Consider the following 17,239-nt stretch of genomic DNA (forward strand, 5'->3'; position numbering starts at 1 on the left):
TGTAGTAAAAAGATCATCCTGCTCCATGCTATCATCCCTCCGTTGATGGACATATAAATCTCGCACCATATCATCAAATACCTCCTCCTCCACGGCTTCATGAGGTAATGGTGGAGGACTACTATCACCATCACTCCATGCATCCGTAATGGTCCCTCCTGAAGATCCCACCTCATATTGCCGATGCTTCGCCTCCTCACGATGAGCATAGGGCAACATATGCGGGTGTGGCACTGCATCGTGTATCAAATTAAAACAGGATCATAACTCAAACATATGAACACCCATAGGTATCTCAATCAACCTTAACTTATAAACCCTTATCCTATTTACGGTCACATCCCATTCTCCATACTTTGAGATATGATTGAGTGTAATCCTGCGTGCACGATACATGTTTCCTCGACATCGATCACACAGACATTTGATTTTTTGCTCCAACCACATTTTGCGATGGTGGATACGCAGGGATTCATCCTCACTGGAGCTACTTGTTGAAGATGAAGACATCCTACAAACAAACAACCCACCAAATTTGCTCTTCTTCAAATGTTTAATTTTAAACTCTGTGGCATGTCTAAAGGCGTGTCTAAAAGCGCATCTACAATCGCTTCCAAAGACATGTCTAAAGGTGCATCTACTCTGTGTATTTAGATGCGCCTATAGACGTGCCATTAGATGCGATTATAGATGCGGCTTTTAAACTTGCTTTTAGCACGCTCGCTTTGCTTTTCTTCACATTACTTATACTTCGCACGGTTTGCTTTCTTCCTTATTAGCAGATCCACAGTTTCGACGCTTAAGAGGAAGGCTCCCATACTTACTTCCAAGCTTACACTTAAGAGGAAGGCACCCACACTTACTTCCAAGCTTAAAGGAGAGGAGGACGAACAAGGAGGAGAAGCAACTTTGAAAAAGAAGAAGAACCTTCCATACCTCTATCCAAGTAAGTCCTTTTGCAGTTGATCTTGTTTGGAAGTTTGCTCTCTTTAGATTTGTACTTTCTCGTATCCAAGAAATGCATGATCTGGGTATCAATGTCACGTTTGTGTATCGAGCACAATGTCCTTTTCTACTTTTTAGAAATTTCGTCTGTTGGAGCGCGTCTATAGGCGCGTCTCAGAGCGTGTCTAAAACTGCATCTACAGGCACGTCTAAACGCACGTTTGGCTTGTTTGCAGACACAGACAGATGCGTCTATAGATGCACTGTTAGACGCGAAAATAGATGCGCTAATCAAATGCGTCTATAAACGTGCTCCGACAGTAAGCCTCTCTTCCCTTCCCCTTTCTTCTCAGCTTATCAGTAATAGATTTTTTTCCTTTTTTCCAGTTCAACATGTGGCCAGGAAGCGCTTCTAGCTCACCTGATCCCTGGGATTCTATTTGGAAGGACTTATATAACCTTTTAGGGCATCCTCCTAGTGCTGCGGAGTTATATGGGTATATGACGGGTACTCTAAACACTCCATAGGAGTCGGCATTATAGACTCCAAACCACCCCACACTGCCTGAGATCACCCCAGCGGAGTCAGCACAGCCGTCTTATGCCCCTTCCCTCAAACCGTCTTATGCCCTTTCCCCCATGCCGTCTTATGTCCCTTCTGCCATCCCGTCTTATGCCCCTTCCTCCATGCTGTCAGGAGGTCCTTCTATCTCACAGAGCCGTCGATGTACTCCTGTGCCGTCGAGACTCGGTTCTCCAGCTATGAGTAGTCAGCGTAGTCCCGTGCAGTCTCCAGCTACGAGTGGCTAGCGTACGAGCTCGACACGACACGGTAGCAGGCGTAGTAGCAGGGAGAGCAGTGGGGGATGCATGGCACAGTGCTTTGGGAGGGGTGGTAGTGGGGACGATGATATATGATTCAAATGATTTAGACGTGCCTCCGGGTGATGGTACAATATTCTATGACATCACTCAGACAGGAGGCATCTTGATGGATGCGCGGGGGAAGGACATCATGGCCTTCATGTGCTCTGTAATTGCTAACAATTACAGAGATTGCTTTATCCACTTCAAAGACCAGCTAAAGAGGTTGGCTGATGAGACCCTCGCTGTTGTTCACTCTAGGTATCCTAACCCCCCCAATCGCCAGTTCACAGATAAATGGGCCAAGTCAAAGATTGTTACGATACTTGGCAATAAAGGATCTTCGCTTAAGAGGCAGGCACTAGCGGAGCTTGCCAGGCTTGAGGGAGGTCAACCACCAAGGGGCCCGCCCCACACCGCTCACAAGCGTGAGTGGAAGAAAGCAATGAAGTCAGCGCGGGAGGACCCCAGTCTGCAGCACGTGGAGGCACGGAGGATCCAGATGGAGGAATATGGAAGCACGCATTTTAGAGCAAGGGGTGTTGAATCATGGGAGGCCCAATTTGTAAGTATCGATCTCAAATTATATTGCTTTTATAGTTTATTAGGAGGTTGTTTGTTTGTACTAATCCCTCCGCAAAATGTGTTGTCTTGCAGCTTGAGATCAAAGGCAGATACCCTACTCCTATGGAGGCAGCCTACCATCGCCACCATTGCAGAGGAGATACATGGAGGCACTTCTATGATGACGGGTTGATTACTGAGGAGCAGTATACCCGGGCTACTGGAGCGGGCCCCGAGGTATTTGAAAGTAATTAAATAATGCCAAAATTATAAGTAAAGATTTGATTTTTCATACATTGATATATGTTGTCCCTTGTTTACAGGCCCATGCACAAGACGATGAGGAAGACGAGGAAGGAGGTGCAGAAGGGAGCGCAAAAGGGAGCGTGGAAGGGAGCGAGGACCTGGAGAACATAGATTAGTCGTAGAAGTAGTGCTAGCTACTCTTTTTTGTACTTAAAGCCACTGGCTTGGCTTCATGCTTCTTGTATATACACTCCTCTTATTTTTTGTACTTGAAGCCACATGACGTGGCTTAGCTTCGTGCTATATGTATATACAAGCACTTTTTGAGCTTTCAATTTTATTGCGTTTTGGAGTTGTAATGTTTTATTTGGAATTATAATTAACATGCGGTTGGCTGTAAGAATTGAATTACACAATGTGGATATGGGATTCTTGTAACTATATAGCATACACAACATACACAGCACTCTGTAAAAAAAAAAAAAAAAAAACGCGCGTCTATCAGTGCATCTATAAACGCGTCTATATACGCGTCTGTCTGTTCGACAAGCGTCTATTTTTGCGTCTATATTTACTACATTGCCTCCATAGATAGTGGAGAGTTGGATACTCCTTTTGCAACCGTTTTTATATAAGATTGCTTATGCTAAACTTAGCCATAATATCTAAATAGGACTCTCCATACTTTGCTCAAAATGTCTTTAGCACAGTTTTTGCTGTGACTTGCTAGTTCTCGAGGAGATAGGTTGGCTACGAGATCGCCTAAAGAAACTGTCTTTTCAGTGGTTGAGACGGTTGTCTTCTTGATTTCTTTTTAACGTTCTATCCTTGATAGTGGTAATGATGGCGTGTCAAGTAATCCTATGGGAAGCCTCGCTCGTTTTGAATAAGCATGCACGCAATTTTTGTTTGGTCCCGCCTTTGGTGTACGATCGCGATCTTTGGGAAACTCTAAAAAATCTACGGAAAATTTGTACGTTTATCGCAATGCATCATCCAGCTTAGAGTTTCGGCACGCTTTCGTGAACGCATCATGCAAGCTGCATTTTGTAAAAGTGTATATGAAATTGTCGACGTGCATCTGATGGATCTATTGGCCAATGGTCGTGGAGGCCCGTGCGGACGTGCACGTGAATCAAAAGTTTAAAGAATGAAAAAGCAACGTGCATGCGACCCAACATCGATATCTCAGCTTCGAGAAAATTGCTCGCCCTACAGCATGATAACAGAGTGCGTCTAGCCGACTAACACCAAAAAGGCTAAAGTAGCCTTTGATTGGTTGCTTTTGCCACTCGCACGAAATGTTGAAGGAGCAAGTCTTAATCCGAAATTCGGATTTCAGATATCGTCGCGACTCGACTCGCGAGTCGCGAGATCGTACCGTTGATGTCGTCCGGATGCAAATCAAGGACCATCCAATCGTTTCTCCTTGAGAATTGCAACGCGCCCCGGGGGCGCTTGAACAGTTACAAAAGGCCCGAATTCACGTTGAACGCACGTTGGTTCGGAATGCTAGCCCGCAGCTTCTCAAAGCGGCCACGATCGGAAGCAATTCTTTTAAAGGGCCCTCCTTGTCTCAGACGGACTCACAGAATCGTCGTTAATAAGCCTATAGTTTCGAGATTGCTGGAGTTGAATGTTCGATCAGTTGGGAAAGAAAACAGGTAGCGCGAGAGCGAGAGAGAACAGAGATGGAGAGACAGAGATTCATCCACCGAGAGCCACCTTCCAAATCGTTCGCCGGCCCGCATTTAGGCAAACTGATTGGTGCATTGGTTGGTTTAGGGCAACCGGCCTTTCGCGATATTTGCCCCCCCAAAACGCCGTCGAGGTATGCGAAAGATGCCTGTTCACGTCACAAAGAGTCGAGTGGTGCTGCTCCTGGTATTGATCTGCTGGCCAACTTTTGCGATATGGAAAATGTTCTTCGATGTAGGAGGTCGTAGCAATCCGCGGGTGGGAAGCGGTGCTCTGGTTAGGCACAACATGACATTGAACGAAGGGTTTTCTTCCAAAGCAGTACAGGGAGGCGATCAGGGATGGAAGGCAGTGGCAACCGAGGAAGAGATGACACGAAGGGCCGGAGGAGTGGAAGCTGGCGGTGTGAGGAAGAGGGGGTTGAAGGATGAGAGGAAGGAAGCAGCTGCAATGGAGGGTGATCAGACGTTGGAGCTAGGGCTGAATATTATTACAAGATCGTCGTGGAAAGGGAAGCAGGCGAGCTGCGAGGGGAGGAGGATATACATGTACGAGATGCCGGAGAAGTTCAACAGGGGGATTTTGGAGAAGTGCGGGGGGAAGGTGGTGGAGTGGCTGGATTTCTGCGAGCATGCGAAGAACGGGGGGTTCGGGGGGGAGGAGGGGGAGGAGGGGTGGTATGGGACGGATGCGTACATGCTGGAGGTGATATTTCACGAGAGGATGAAGGAGTATGGGTGTTTAGCGGCGGAGGGGGAGGAGGCGGACGCCGTGTACATCCCATATTACGGTGGGTTGGATGCGCTGAGGTATTTGTATGGGAAGGATAAGGGGACGGCGAGCGAGCATGGGGAGGAGCTGGCGGCGTGGTTGGCGGCGGAGGGTGGCGAAAGGTGGCGGAGATTTAGCGGCGCCGATCATTTTATGATAATGGGCCGCACTGCCTGGGATTTCTACCGTAGCCCCTCCCGCCAATCTGGCTGGGGTACGAGCTTCTTCTATCTCCCCTCGCTCTCCAACATCTCCTCCCTCCTCCTCGAACGCTCCCCCTCCTCCCCCCCCTCCCACCTCGCCATCCCCTACCCCTCCTCCTTCCACCCCCCCTCCCTCCCCTCCCTCCTCTCCTGGCTCTCCTCCCTCCCCCCCTCCCGCCCCTTGCTCTTCTCCTTCGTCGGCTCCCCTCGCCCTGGCCCCGTTGGTTCCATCCGCCAATCCGCCCTCCTCCAATGCCTCGCTGCTTCTTCCTCCCACCCCCCCTCTTGCTCCGTCCTCGACTGCCACGACATCCGCTGCGCCCACCACCCCTTGCCCGTCCGTGACCGCCTCCTCCTCTCCGAATTCTGCCTCCAGCCCCCCGGCGATACGCCCACCCGTCGCTCCACCTTCGATAGCCTCATCGCTGGCTGCATCCCGGTATTCTTCCACAATGACTCCGCCTACAACCAATACACTTCGCACCTTCCTGCGGACCCCGATCAGTACTCCGTTTTCATCTCCCACCAAGACTTACAGAACGGTGTCAAGGTGCTAGATGTCCTCAGCAACTACTCCAAAGAGAGGATCTCTAAGATGCGCGACAATATAATCAAGTTGATACCTGGTATCATCTACGTGAGCCCCTCCGCTGCGGCAGAGCTGGAAGCTGCAGGAATCAAGGACGCGTTCGATCTGAGCGTCGACGCTATGCTCCACAAAGCAGCAGCAATGAAAGCGACTTTGCATACTCGACAAGAGGCCTAGATATTGCGCCCATTTTTTCAATGCTGCATCTTTAGTGTTTCGACCTACCATATCTAACAAGCTACAGTGTAGTGGAATTCCTTGGCACTATAAGTTTCCACATTTCTGCAAGAATTTATCGCTTGATTGTCGAATTGAAAGAATCCCCAGCAGGATTGTTGCTACACTCCGGAGTCAGTTCAACTGGGCGGAATTTCGGATATTACTCACCTTGGTTGATTCACGGAGCACCAGATGCCTTTGTAGAAATCTCTCAATCATGAGAACAACCTCTATTTTGATATTGTGGCGTGTTCAGTAATTAGTTAGCGAGAACAAGGAATAGGGGAAAACACCTGTGTCTATTGCTCAAGATGTTACAGCGACGACGTCCCTTTATCCTCTAGACTTCCCGGGATCAACACCATGCAATTGGCTTTACATATGAGCCTTTACTTACACGGACCTTCACACCTTCCCCCAAAAAATCGAAGAAATGCTTCACATGAGCAATGGTTTTCTTCACGTTACTCTGCCTCAGGAGTTCGTATGTTTTGGTTTGCAAATTCCGCAAAACTGTGTATGGGCCTAGCCACCGATGAAGGAAAGACTCTGCCAAGTTTTCCACCTTAAATGGTACACTGACACTAAATCTCCTGCCTGGTGTGGCCTTCATTGTAATTCTTTGCCTGACGTGTTTGAGGCTTGAGCTACCTGTAGGTTCTGGTAGAACTCTACACGGTTGTTCGATATGCAATTGCATGCAAAACATATGGCAAAATCTCGTCCCAGTTCTGATGCAACGGATCCACATACATGGAAAGAATCCTCTTGATCATTTTGTTCATACGCTCTGTCAGTCCATTTGTTTGTGGATGATAGGGACTCCGAGTGCTTTGGTCAAAACCTGCATCACTTTGGATTTGAAATTGGCTCCTTTATGAGAGAGGAGGGTGTCTGGGCAACCGTGGCGTGGAATTATGTCATTGAGCAAAAATTCTACAACTGAATTGGCCGATGCATCAAGTAATTAAGCCTTCACTTCACACCACCGAGTGAGGTACTCAGTGAAAGCAACGACGTATCTATTTTCTTGCATACATTACCAATACCTTTTGCTCAGTTCAGTCTTGAGAAAATAGATTCACCATCCTACTTCTGGCGTGAGAGAGGCCGAAAGGCATGACGGTAAATTCATAGAGACCTCGAGGAGTTCGGAATGCGGAGTTATGCATACCTTTTGAGTTCAAATGAATATCCCAATATCCGGTTGCTAGCTCCAAAGACGTGAAATATGTGGAATTTCTGAGCTTCTACGCGGGGAAGAGGATATACATCCTGTTGAGTGATTGAGTTGAAAGCTCGAAAATCAATGTAGAACCGGAGGTCACCAGAGGGTTTCTTCACGAGATGTGGTTCACTGTTGAATCACCTATTTTTATACAATCTTAGTGATAGCTTTGTCAATAGATTCATTTTCTTTTAGAGAGCAACGTCTCAATGCGATCTGGATGGGATGGCTTTTCCAGTGCAAATTGAATGGAAAATCGGAGCTGTTGTGCATGAAGGCATGTTTGCATTTGCAATGACATTTGGAAATGCTTCTAAAAGTGCATTTATCTATTTCCGGCCTCAGGTGTGTGCTCGGTGTGTGTAGGAACGATCTCGTGTGTAGGGGATGCTAATTGCGACTATTGAATATGTAAAGGGAACTTGGTCCATGGAATAGCTAAAAAATCTTTCAAGTGAATCCTTTGTGTTTCAAAATCTATCTCTTCCTTGTGAATGTAGAGCCAATCACAACCTATTGTGAGGGGAAAGAGTTGCCTAGGTAATATATAAAAATAATGTGTGTATGTGGTCTCATTGAGGACAAAGTGTATGAGTGTGACTGTGTGAGTCTTGTATTCTTGTAAATGATCACCAAAGTAAACTTCAATTGGAAGAGTTGACTGTGTTTTGAAATCGTTTGTTTCTACGAATTTGGAACTGACAGAGGAGAAATAATATCTAGAATCGAGGAGTGCTAAGGTCGGTGTACCTAAAACTTTTGTTTTCACTGCGGTTACAAACTTATGGTCGGACTTGATGGAGGCTTGAATTTGTGGGATCGGTGCCTCCCAAGATGACCCACTTATGAGTTTTTCAAAACTAAAGTCAAAGTTACCGACGAGGTATCTATGATGGAAATTTGTGTATTTTGGACGGAGTTAGGCTTTCGATGAGGAGGTTTTCTGTAGTGTTTAGAGACATGACATATATATCACAATTGAAACATCCAGGTCTTCATTGACTGTCCCATGGAGATAATTTTGATTTGAATTGTTGGAAATTCCGGACATCAGTGTCCATTTGAAAAGCGAGTTCGATTGGGGACTTGATTTTAGGACTGAGATTAGAGCATGCTTGTTTGTTTTCAGAAGCAATATTTGCCTCGATGCATTGAGCAATCTGTATTGAGTTATGAAAAGTGCGAGGATCCTGGTCCATTGTCCACCTGGATATATCATGTCAGAGACATAGCTAAAGAAAAAACAGTTTCATCTCCTTTGTCATATTTGGTTTGGCCCGTAATAATAGTTGATTGACCTTGACAACAAATTGTGCCATAGGCTCATATGCTTTATGACTAAGATTTTGTAATTGTTGGAGAGTAAATTGAGTAAGATTTGTCAAGAGAGAAAAGAAGAAGAGATGATAGACACACCAAATAGACTCCCAAAGATTGATTCATATTGATCACAAGTTACACAATGAGACCTAGTTCAAGTTAGGGTGAGCTATATATAGCTCTAATACCCCCACTCAAACAAAGGTCTCTAGCTACGGATGAAAAAAAAATCTTGGAGAGCACATGGGAAAAACCCGAGCTCCTATATACAAGTATACAAGTTGATCATAGAGCTAAAGTGATGCATTTGTACAATTATTTACAAGTATGTAATGCAGATGTGCAGATATCTATATATAAATTTTAAAAGTCACCCATAGGTGTGTTAATCTTGGAAGAGAGAAGCTGCAAGTTCTAATCGTAGCACTGTGAAGCGTGCCTCACTAAGTCCTTTAGTGAGAATATATGCAAGCATATGAGAAGTGGGACAATGTTCAATCATTATCATCCCTTCTTCACTTCATGTCTGACATATAATGATAATGAATGGCAATATGCTTGGATTTGTTATGTTGAACATAGTCTTTAGCTAGCAGACTAATGGCACTTTGATTATCACATTTGAGAGGAGTACTGGATGAGGGAGGATGTCCAATATCTGTAAGCAATTGGGATAGCTAAACCAATTCTCGAGTTGCTAGAGAGGCGGCTACATACTCAAATTCTGTGGTAGAAACAACAACAGTACAACGTTTCTTCTTACTTGCCCAAGAGACCAAGCAACCATTGATAAAGAAGCAATTACCGCTTGTAGACCACATAGAGAAGTGAGAGCTTGCCCAGTCTACATCTGTATATCCCAAAAGATCAAGAGACATCATAGAAGATGATTCTGTATGACGTCAATAAACTAATCCAAAGTCTGAAGTGCCTTTCAAACACGTTTTGTTGCAGACCCACAACAAGACAAAGCACCCACAGATGCGTACACAAATGCATTTCCTTAACTAAAAAAAAACTTATGGGTGCATCTATTTGCATGTCTATAGACCCACATCTATAGGTGTGTCTATATAACAGACAGATGCTTCTATAGATGCGCCTATAGACCCGCAAATAGACACTCAGATATAAATTTTAAAAACAAAGAGATGCATACATAGATGCATTTATAGACACGCTTATAAACGCTCTACAAAATATTTTTTGTTAATAAAAGCAAAATTTTGTGTGGTTGAACAGAATGTTGTGTATGTTGTGTATGCTATGTAGTTACAAGAATCCCATTTCCACATTGTGTAATTCAATTCTTACAGCCAACCACATTTTAATTAGCATGATTGCAAGCACGTCTATAGCCGACGATTACAATTCCGAATAAAATATTACAACTCCAAAACATTTAGTTCACAAGGCATTCATTGATAGAACGTTGCACAAGGAAATTGAAAGCCAAAAAAATAAAAGGAGTGTATATTAATTCATAGATCAAAAAGTGCTTGTATGTACATATAGCACGAAGCCAAGCCATGTCCTGTAGCTTCAAGTACAAAAGATGAGAGGAGTGTATATACAAGAGAGGCATGAAGCCAAGCCAGTGGCTTCAAGTATAAAAAAGAGTAGCTAGCACTACTTCTACGACTAATCTAAGTTCTCCACATCCTCGTTCCCTTCTTTGCTCCCTTCTTCGCTCCCTTCTTCGCCCCCTTCTTCGCTCCCTTCTTTCTCATCTTCTTCCTCTTGATCAGCCGCAGGATCCTGTAAATGAGGGACAACATGTATCAATGTATGAAAAATCAAATCTTTACTTACAATATTGACATTATTTATTAACTACTTTTAAATACCTGGGAGGGCGCTCCAGTAGCCCGGATATACTAGTCCTTAGTAATCAACCCATCATTATAGAAGTGTCTCCATGTATTTCCTCTGCGATGGTGGTAGTGGTAGGCTGTCTCGACAGGAGTAGGGTACCTACCACGATATCAAGCTGCAAGATGACATAATTGGCGGAGGGGTTAGTACAAAGAAACAGCCTCCTAATAAACTACATAAATAATATAATTTGAGATCGATACTTACAAATTGGGCCTCCCATGATTCAACACCCCTTGCTCCAAAATGCACGCTTCCAGATTGCTCCATGTGGATCCTTCATGCATCCACGTGCTATCGGCCTTCGCTGCCTTCATTGCTTTCTTCCACTCGTGCTTGTGCGGGGCTAGCCCCTTGGTGGTTGATCTCCCTCTCTCCTAGCAATCTTAGCTAGTGCCTGTCTCTTAAGCGAAGATCTTTTATTGGCAAGTATAGTAGCAATCTTTGACTTGGCCCATTTATCTGTGAACTGAACATTGGGGGGATTGGGATACCTAGAGCGAACAGCAGTGAGGGTCTCATCAGCCAACTTTTCTAGCTGGTCTTTGTAGTGAATAAAGCAATCTCTATAATTGTTAGCAATTACAGAGTGCATGAAGGCCATCATGTCCTTCCCCCGTGCATCCATCAAGATGCCTCCTGTTTGAGTGATGTCATAAAAGATCATACCATCACCCTCTAGCATGTCTGCATCATTTGGATCATCCCCGTCCCTACCACTACCCCCCCAAAGCATTGTGCCATGCATCCCCTACCGCTCTCCCTGCTACTATGCCTGTTGCCCTGTTGTGTCGAGCTAGTATGCTAGCCACTCATAGCTAGAGAAGCGACTCTCGACTGCACGAGAGTACGTTGGCCATGCATAGCTGGAGAAGTGACTCTCGATGGCACGGGAGTACGTCAATAGCTCTACGAGGTAGAAGGACCTTCTGACCGTAGGGGGGGAGAAGGGGCTTGGCTCTATAGCCGAGTGGCCTATCTGGACTCCACTGGGGTAATCTCAGCTGGTGTGGGATTGGGGTGGTTTGGAGTCTCTATATCCGACTCTTGGGGGGTGTTTGTAGTACCCGTCATGTATGTGTATAACTCCGCAGGAGTGGGAGGGTGCCCCAAAATATTATATAACTTCCGAAAGATGGCATATTGAAGATCAGGTGAGGCTAAAGAGCTTCTTGGCCACATGATGGACTGAAGAAAAGAAAAGAAGAAGATTACCATCGAGCATGCTCTTGTCACGAGATGCAAAAGAAAAAATAGAGTGACAGCTTGACATTGAGCAAGCATTTATAGACTCCTGCATTCTTTGAATTAGAGTGAAAGAAGTCTGTATCTGCTTGGTCAATGTCAAGCTATTGAAGCTTCACGTGGGGAAAAAGAGAGAACACTTATTTCATTAATTTTGGACTCATATGTCTACTTTTGGACTATTCCTTAAAATCCTTCCCAACTGAAAAGTTTACTTTATGAAACTGTCATTCGAGAATCAAAAGTTTACTTTCTGGCACTATCATTTTCACATAAGACATTTCAAAATATCTCTCTACAATGTTGTACAAATAATGCAAAAACTACTATTAAATCCTAAATTTGTATTTCTTGTTTATAAGAATCATATTCTTAAAATAAAAAATCCGAGTTATTAGTTTAAATCCATGAAAAACCATGCTATTGAGGATTCACAACATTTTAAAAATGTATACATAAGAGACCACAACATTTTAAAAATGTATACATAAGAGACCTGTAAGACTCTTTTTACTTTCAATGTAGAAAACTATAACACTCTTGAATATTCAAGAAATTAAAAGGTTTATATACACATGAGACATGATGGAAGCCTCTTTTGTACTCCAAAAAATAGCAATAGCTATGCTTGCAATTTTACATTATCATGTCATAAGTTTTACAACAAATATTGCACTGGATGAGTCTTTGTACAAAGGATCTCCTGTGGCCTTTTCAATAATTTAATTTTTCCTTTACAATGAGTTTAGTACAAATGGGCGATCCAAACATTTGCTTGTTTGAATGTCCTTTTCTATCATGATCACAGAAATGAGCGATCCAAACATTTGCTTGTTCAGAATGTCCTTTCCGTCGTCACTTGTCGCTTGGGTGCCATCTTCATTCACTCTCATCTGACAACCACCACCACCTTCACTCTTTCTCGATATTTGAATGGTGTTATCATGGGCATTCGTCATTTGCGCTATCTCCTTCTACTTCCTCTCGGGCGAGCATCTTTGTGAACTCTGTAATGTGCGTAATAATTAGTTGCGGTAATTTTATTTTGTCTTCTACATCATACCCCATGTGCTTCTTTGTTTTCTTTGACCTTGATTTCCAGGATACTATGACTATCTCTGTGGAAAGTCTTGAAATTGCTTCATGGTTTGGGACCCATTCCTTTTTCAAACAACTACTATACAATGTACTGTTATCTTGGTTCTCCTTCCTGCCCCTTGGCTCATACCATACCGCTGTAAATGTTATAGCTCTCCCCCGGTCATCCATGCTCACGTCAACTACTTTCGCAACCCAAAACTTCACGTTCTCATGTTCATCATCCGATGGTTGAACTGCAACAAAACAATGGACATCTATGTCTATTTGTGGCATAAACTCTCTCTTCTTGGGTCCACAATATGGACGTGCGAGCAACGATTCAAACTCATTTTCAAAGAGACCACATGCTGGACGCAAGTCATTACCAACATTTGGCCAAAATAAAGGCCGTTCTGCCTTAATATCATCTTCTCGCATTTTTTCAAGGTCCTTTATCAATTGGTAGGTCTTGCTAATTACAACAGTAGTGTGTTCCTTCCAAGAGGGCTTCCAATCAGGAAATCTCCGGAGCATTTCCTCTTTGTATGCAATAAAAGCTTTTAAGCCTTCTATTTCACCTTTGGATTTCTCGCTGAATTCTTTTATAGGAGCCCATGTTAGATGCATTTCTTTGCTCGGGATTGAAGTTAAGAGAGAGTAAGGTTCTTCAGGTTCCCATTTTGTATCAAGAGAATAGTGTTGCCATTGCATCACTGGTTTTTCATCCTTTAAGAAAAATCGAAAATAGTGTGGAGTGCTATGACCAATTAGGGCATCACCACCTTTTTGTATGAAAGGTAGAATAAAGCTCTTCCAATCATACATCCTCTCAACCATTGAGCATATTGTTCCTTCCTTACGGCCACCAACTTGCCTCCCACATTTTCTTATCAAGTCATCCATTGTCTCCATGCTCCATGTCCTTGTGTTTTAGTTCTCTTGAAACTGTGCTAAATGAGAGTGCTCTCAACGGAAGCAAGAACGGAAGAAGGAGAGAGAGAGACAGAGAGCCACACAAGTTTTGGTGGGTGCAGAACCACCCTAATCTTCTTTTTCATTCATTTATATATGTGTTTGAGTATTGTACATAACTGGGGTTAAGGCACAGTGACCTTTAACCCCCACAACCTCCCACTTAAAGGACAATGTGCCTTTAAGGGAGAACGACCAGTGAACATACTATCCAATGCCCATCAATACACAACAATACTCAAACCGCTGACTAGGTAGACTCTTCATCAGCATATCTGCAGGGTTATCATCTGTATGAACCTTGACAAGCTCTATGCACTTGTCCTCAAGTACCTCCCTGATGAAATGGTACCTGACCTCAATGTGTTTGGTCTTTGCATGAAAGACCGGATTCCGTGCTAGCTGAATAGCACTCATGGAATCACTATGCAATGTCGGTACACCTGTATGAATCCCCAAATCTCCCACTAGCCGATCAAGCCATATAGCCTCCTTGCAACCCTCTGTGGCTGCAACATACTCAGCCTCTGTGGTAGACAAAGCCACGCGCTTCTGTGCACGAGACATCCACGACACTGCACCACCTGCAAAGGTGAACACATAACCAGAAGTGGATCTCCTACTATCCACATGCCCTGCATAGTCTGAATCTGTGTACCCAAGTACACGCATGTCTCCTTTACCAAAGCAAATGCACATCTCCTTGGTACCCTTCATGTACCTCATGATGCACTTAACTGCCTCCCAATGCCTCTTTCCTGGATTAGCCATATACCGACTAACAACTCCCACTGCAAATGCAATGTCTGGTCTAGTAGCTATCATAGCATACATAAGACTCCCAACTGCTGATGCATAAGGAACATTGTTGTTTTTATCGAAGCTATGCTTATATATTAATATAAAATCTTGGCGAAAGTTTATTGAGCTCATTTTTTTAGTTTCACAATATTGATAGGATGTAGTACATTTTTATATTTTTCCTTTTGAAAATTGAAGTAAAAATTATAAATCCTGGCGAAACTTCACATTTCTTTGCATAAAAATTTCAAATCCTGGCGAATCTTTCAAACATTTATTTTTATTAGGGCATACAAAATTTCGACACCAATATAAAATTTTAGCTTCCTAACGAAACTAACTTGAAAAAATCATCCATGATAAGGAACCTTGGCCATCATGGCCCTCTCCTCATCTGATTTAGGACTATCTGTATGACTCAGTTTCACATATGGAGGCAATGGAGTACTCACTGCCTTCCCCCCCTCCATATTGAAACGCTGTAATACTTTTGTAACATACTCTTTTTGTGAAAGCCAAAGGAGTTTCCTACTCCGATCACGCGTGATGCGCATACCAAGAATATGACTTGCAAATCCCAAATCCTTCATATCAAAGGCCCTATGCAACTTGGCCTTTAATGCATCTAGCTCATAAGTATTCTTGCTAGCCAATAGCATATCATCCACATATAGTGCCAGGATTATCAGGCTACTATCCTTAGCCCTTTTAGTGTAGAGGCAGTGATCAATTTCACTCCTTCTAAAACCCTGGGACCGAATGAAAGCATCAAACTTCTGATACCATTCTCTAGGTGCTTGCTTAAGACCATAGAGACTCTTTTTCAGCTTGCAAACTAAATGCTCTTTGCCCTTTTCTTCAAAGCCTTCCGGCTGCACCATGTAGATGTCCTCATGCAAATCCCCATGCAAGAAAGCTGTCTTGACATCCATTTGCATAAGCTCCATATCCTCTACTGCCACTAGTCCAAGCATGCATCTAAGTGTGGTCATCTTCACAACCGGAGAGAATATCTCATCAAAGTCCACACCCTTCTCTTGCTTGAACCCTTTAGCAACCAAACGGGCCTTGTATCTAGGCACATCATCACCTGTGACCTTCATTTTGTAGACCCATTTACATGGCAATGCTTTCTTTCCATGTGGCAAAGAAACCAAGTCCCAAGTCTTATTCTTCATAAGTGAACTCATCTCTGATTGCATAGCATACTCCCACTTGCGTTGATCCTCACGCATCATAGCCTCTCTGTAGCAAGAAGGCTCCTCGCAATCAGTAAGCATCACATAGTCTACCCCTGGAACAAACCTATCAGGCGGTCTAGACACTCTAGATGATCTTCTCAAGGGCATTTCAGCTTGCTGTCCCACTTGCATATCAGCCACATTTGGCTCATCATTTCCACCAATAGATGATCCATCATCTACCCTTGATTGTATACCTGTGGGAGTACTTGGTTGTACCATTTCTTGCACATTTGGTGCATGGACAGCTTGCTGTCTATCAACATATGCAGGTGGATTCACATCCTGGAAAGTGATTCTCCTCATTTCCACATCCCTCATGGGTGCCTTATGCATCTTCTTCTCATTGAAGACCACATCATGGCTACGTATGATCTTCTTTGCTTCTGGATCCCAGAGACGATAGCCCATCTCTCCACTTTCACCATAACCTAGAAAGATGCATTTCCTAGACTTAGGATCTAGCTTCTTTCGAAGCTCTTTTGGCACATGTGCATATGCCTCACACCCAAATATACGCAAATGAGAGTAAGAGGGCTTCTTTCCACTCCATGCCTCTTCAGGAATACCACCATCCAAACTCTTACTAGGTGATCTATTGATCACATGCACTGCAGTCTTCATTGCCTCAGCCCAAAAACCACCAGAAACACTTGCATTGGAAAGCATGCATTGCAACCTTTCTTGAATGGTACGGTTCATCTTTTCTGCAACTGGATTTTGCTCTGGAGTACGAGGGGATGTAAGCTCCCTCTTAATCCCACGAGTATCACAGAAATGCTGAAAGTCATGAGAGAGATACTCTCCACCATTGTCAGTCCGTAGGCATTTGAGCGTTCTACCTGACTGATTCTCAACCAAGGCCAGCCATTTCTGAAATACTTGGAACACATCACTCTTCCGAGCTATAGCATAAGCCCACACTTTCCTAGTTGCATCATCAATGAATGTCACATAGTATTCAGCCCCGCCTAATGACCGTGTAGGCATGGGACCACATACATCTGAATGCACCAAATCAAGCATTTCAAACTCTTTCTTTCCCCTTCTTTTATGGGCTGATTTAGTCTGCTTCCCATAGAGACAATGCTCACAAAATTCAAAATCAGAGAAACTCAAATGCGGTACATAACCCAAACGGCATAAGAGTTTCATTCCATTCTGGCTCATGTGCCCCAACCTGCAATGCCACAAAGAAGTGCTTGGCTGCTCGGTTATTGCAACAACATGATCAACTACCCCTGATACATGTAAGGGATACAAAGTCCCACACTTGGCACCCCTGGCCAAAAGCATAGAGCCCTTTTGAATTTTCCAACTTTGAAAGCCAAAAGTGGTGTGAAAACCAGCATCATCTAGCTGACCCACTGAAATAAGA

At 43.9% G+C, this 17,239-nt stretch overlaps 1 protein-coding gene across 1 annotated transcript; it reads left to right on the forward strand.

The window, feature by feature from the left end:
* Positions 1–4,461: 4,461 nt before the first annotated feature.
* Positions 4,462–6,057, forward strand: LOC147901274 (putative xyloglucan galactosyltransferase GT11). The gene is made up of 2 exons (XM_087376460.1): positions 4,462–5,302; positions 5,621–6,057. The coding sequence occupies exons 1-2, from the start codon at positions 4,462–4,464 to the stop codon at positions 6,055–6,057; spliced, it is 1,278 nt and encodes a 425-aa protein (XP_087232586.1).
* The last annotated feature ends 11,182 nt before the right edge of the window (positions 6,058–17,239 follow it).

Source organism: Dipteris shenzhenensis, chromosome 6 (genome assembly GCF_047967505.1).
Source record: "Dipteris shenzhenensis isolate YYH24624 ecotype China chromosome 6, Dip_SZ_1.0, whole genome shotgun sequence".
Classification (NCBI taxonomy): domain Eukaryota; kingdom Viridiplantae; phylum Streptophyta; class Polypodiopsida; order Gleicheniales; family Dipteridaceae; genus Dipteris; species Dipteris shenzhenensis.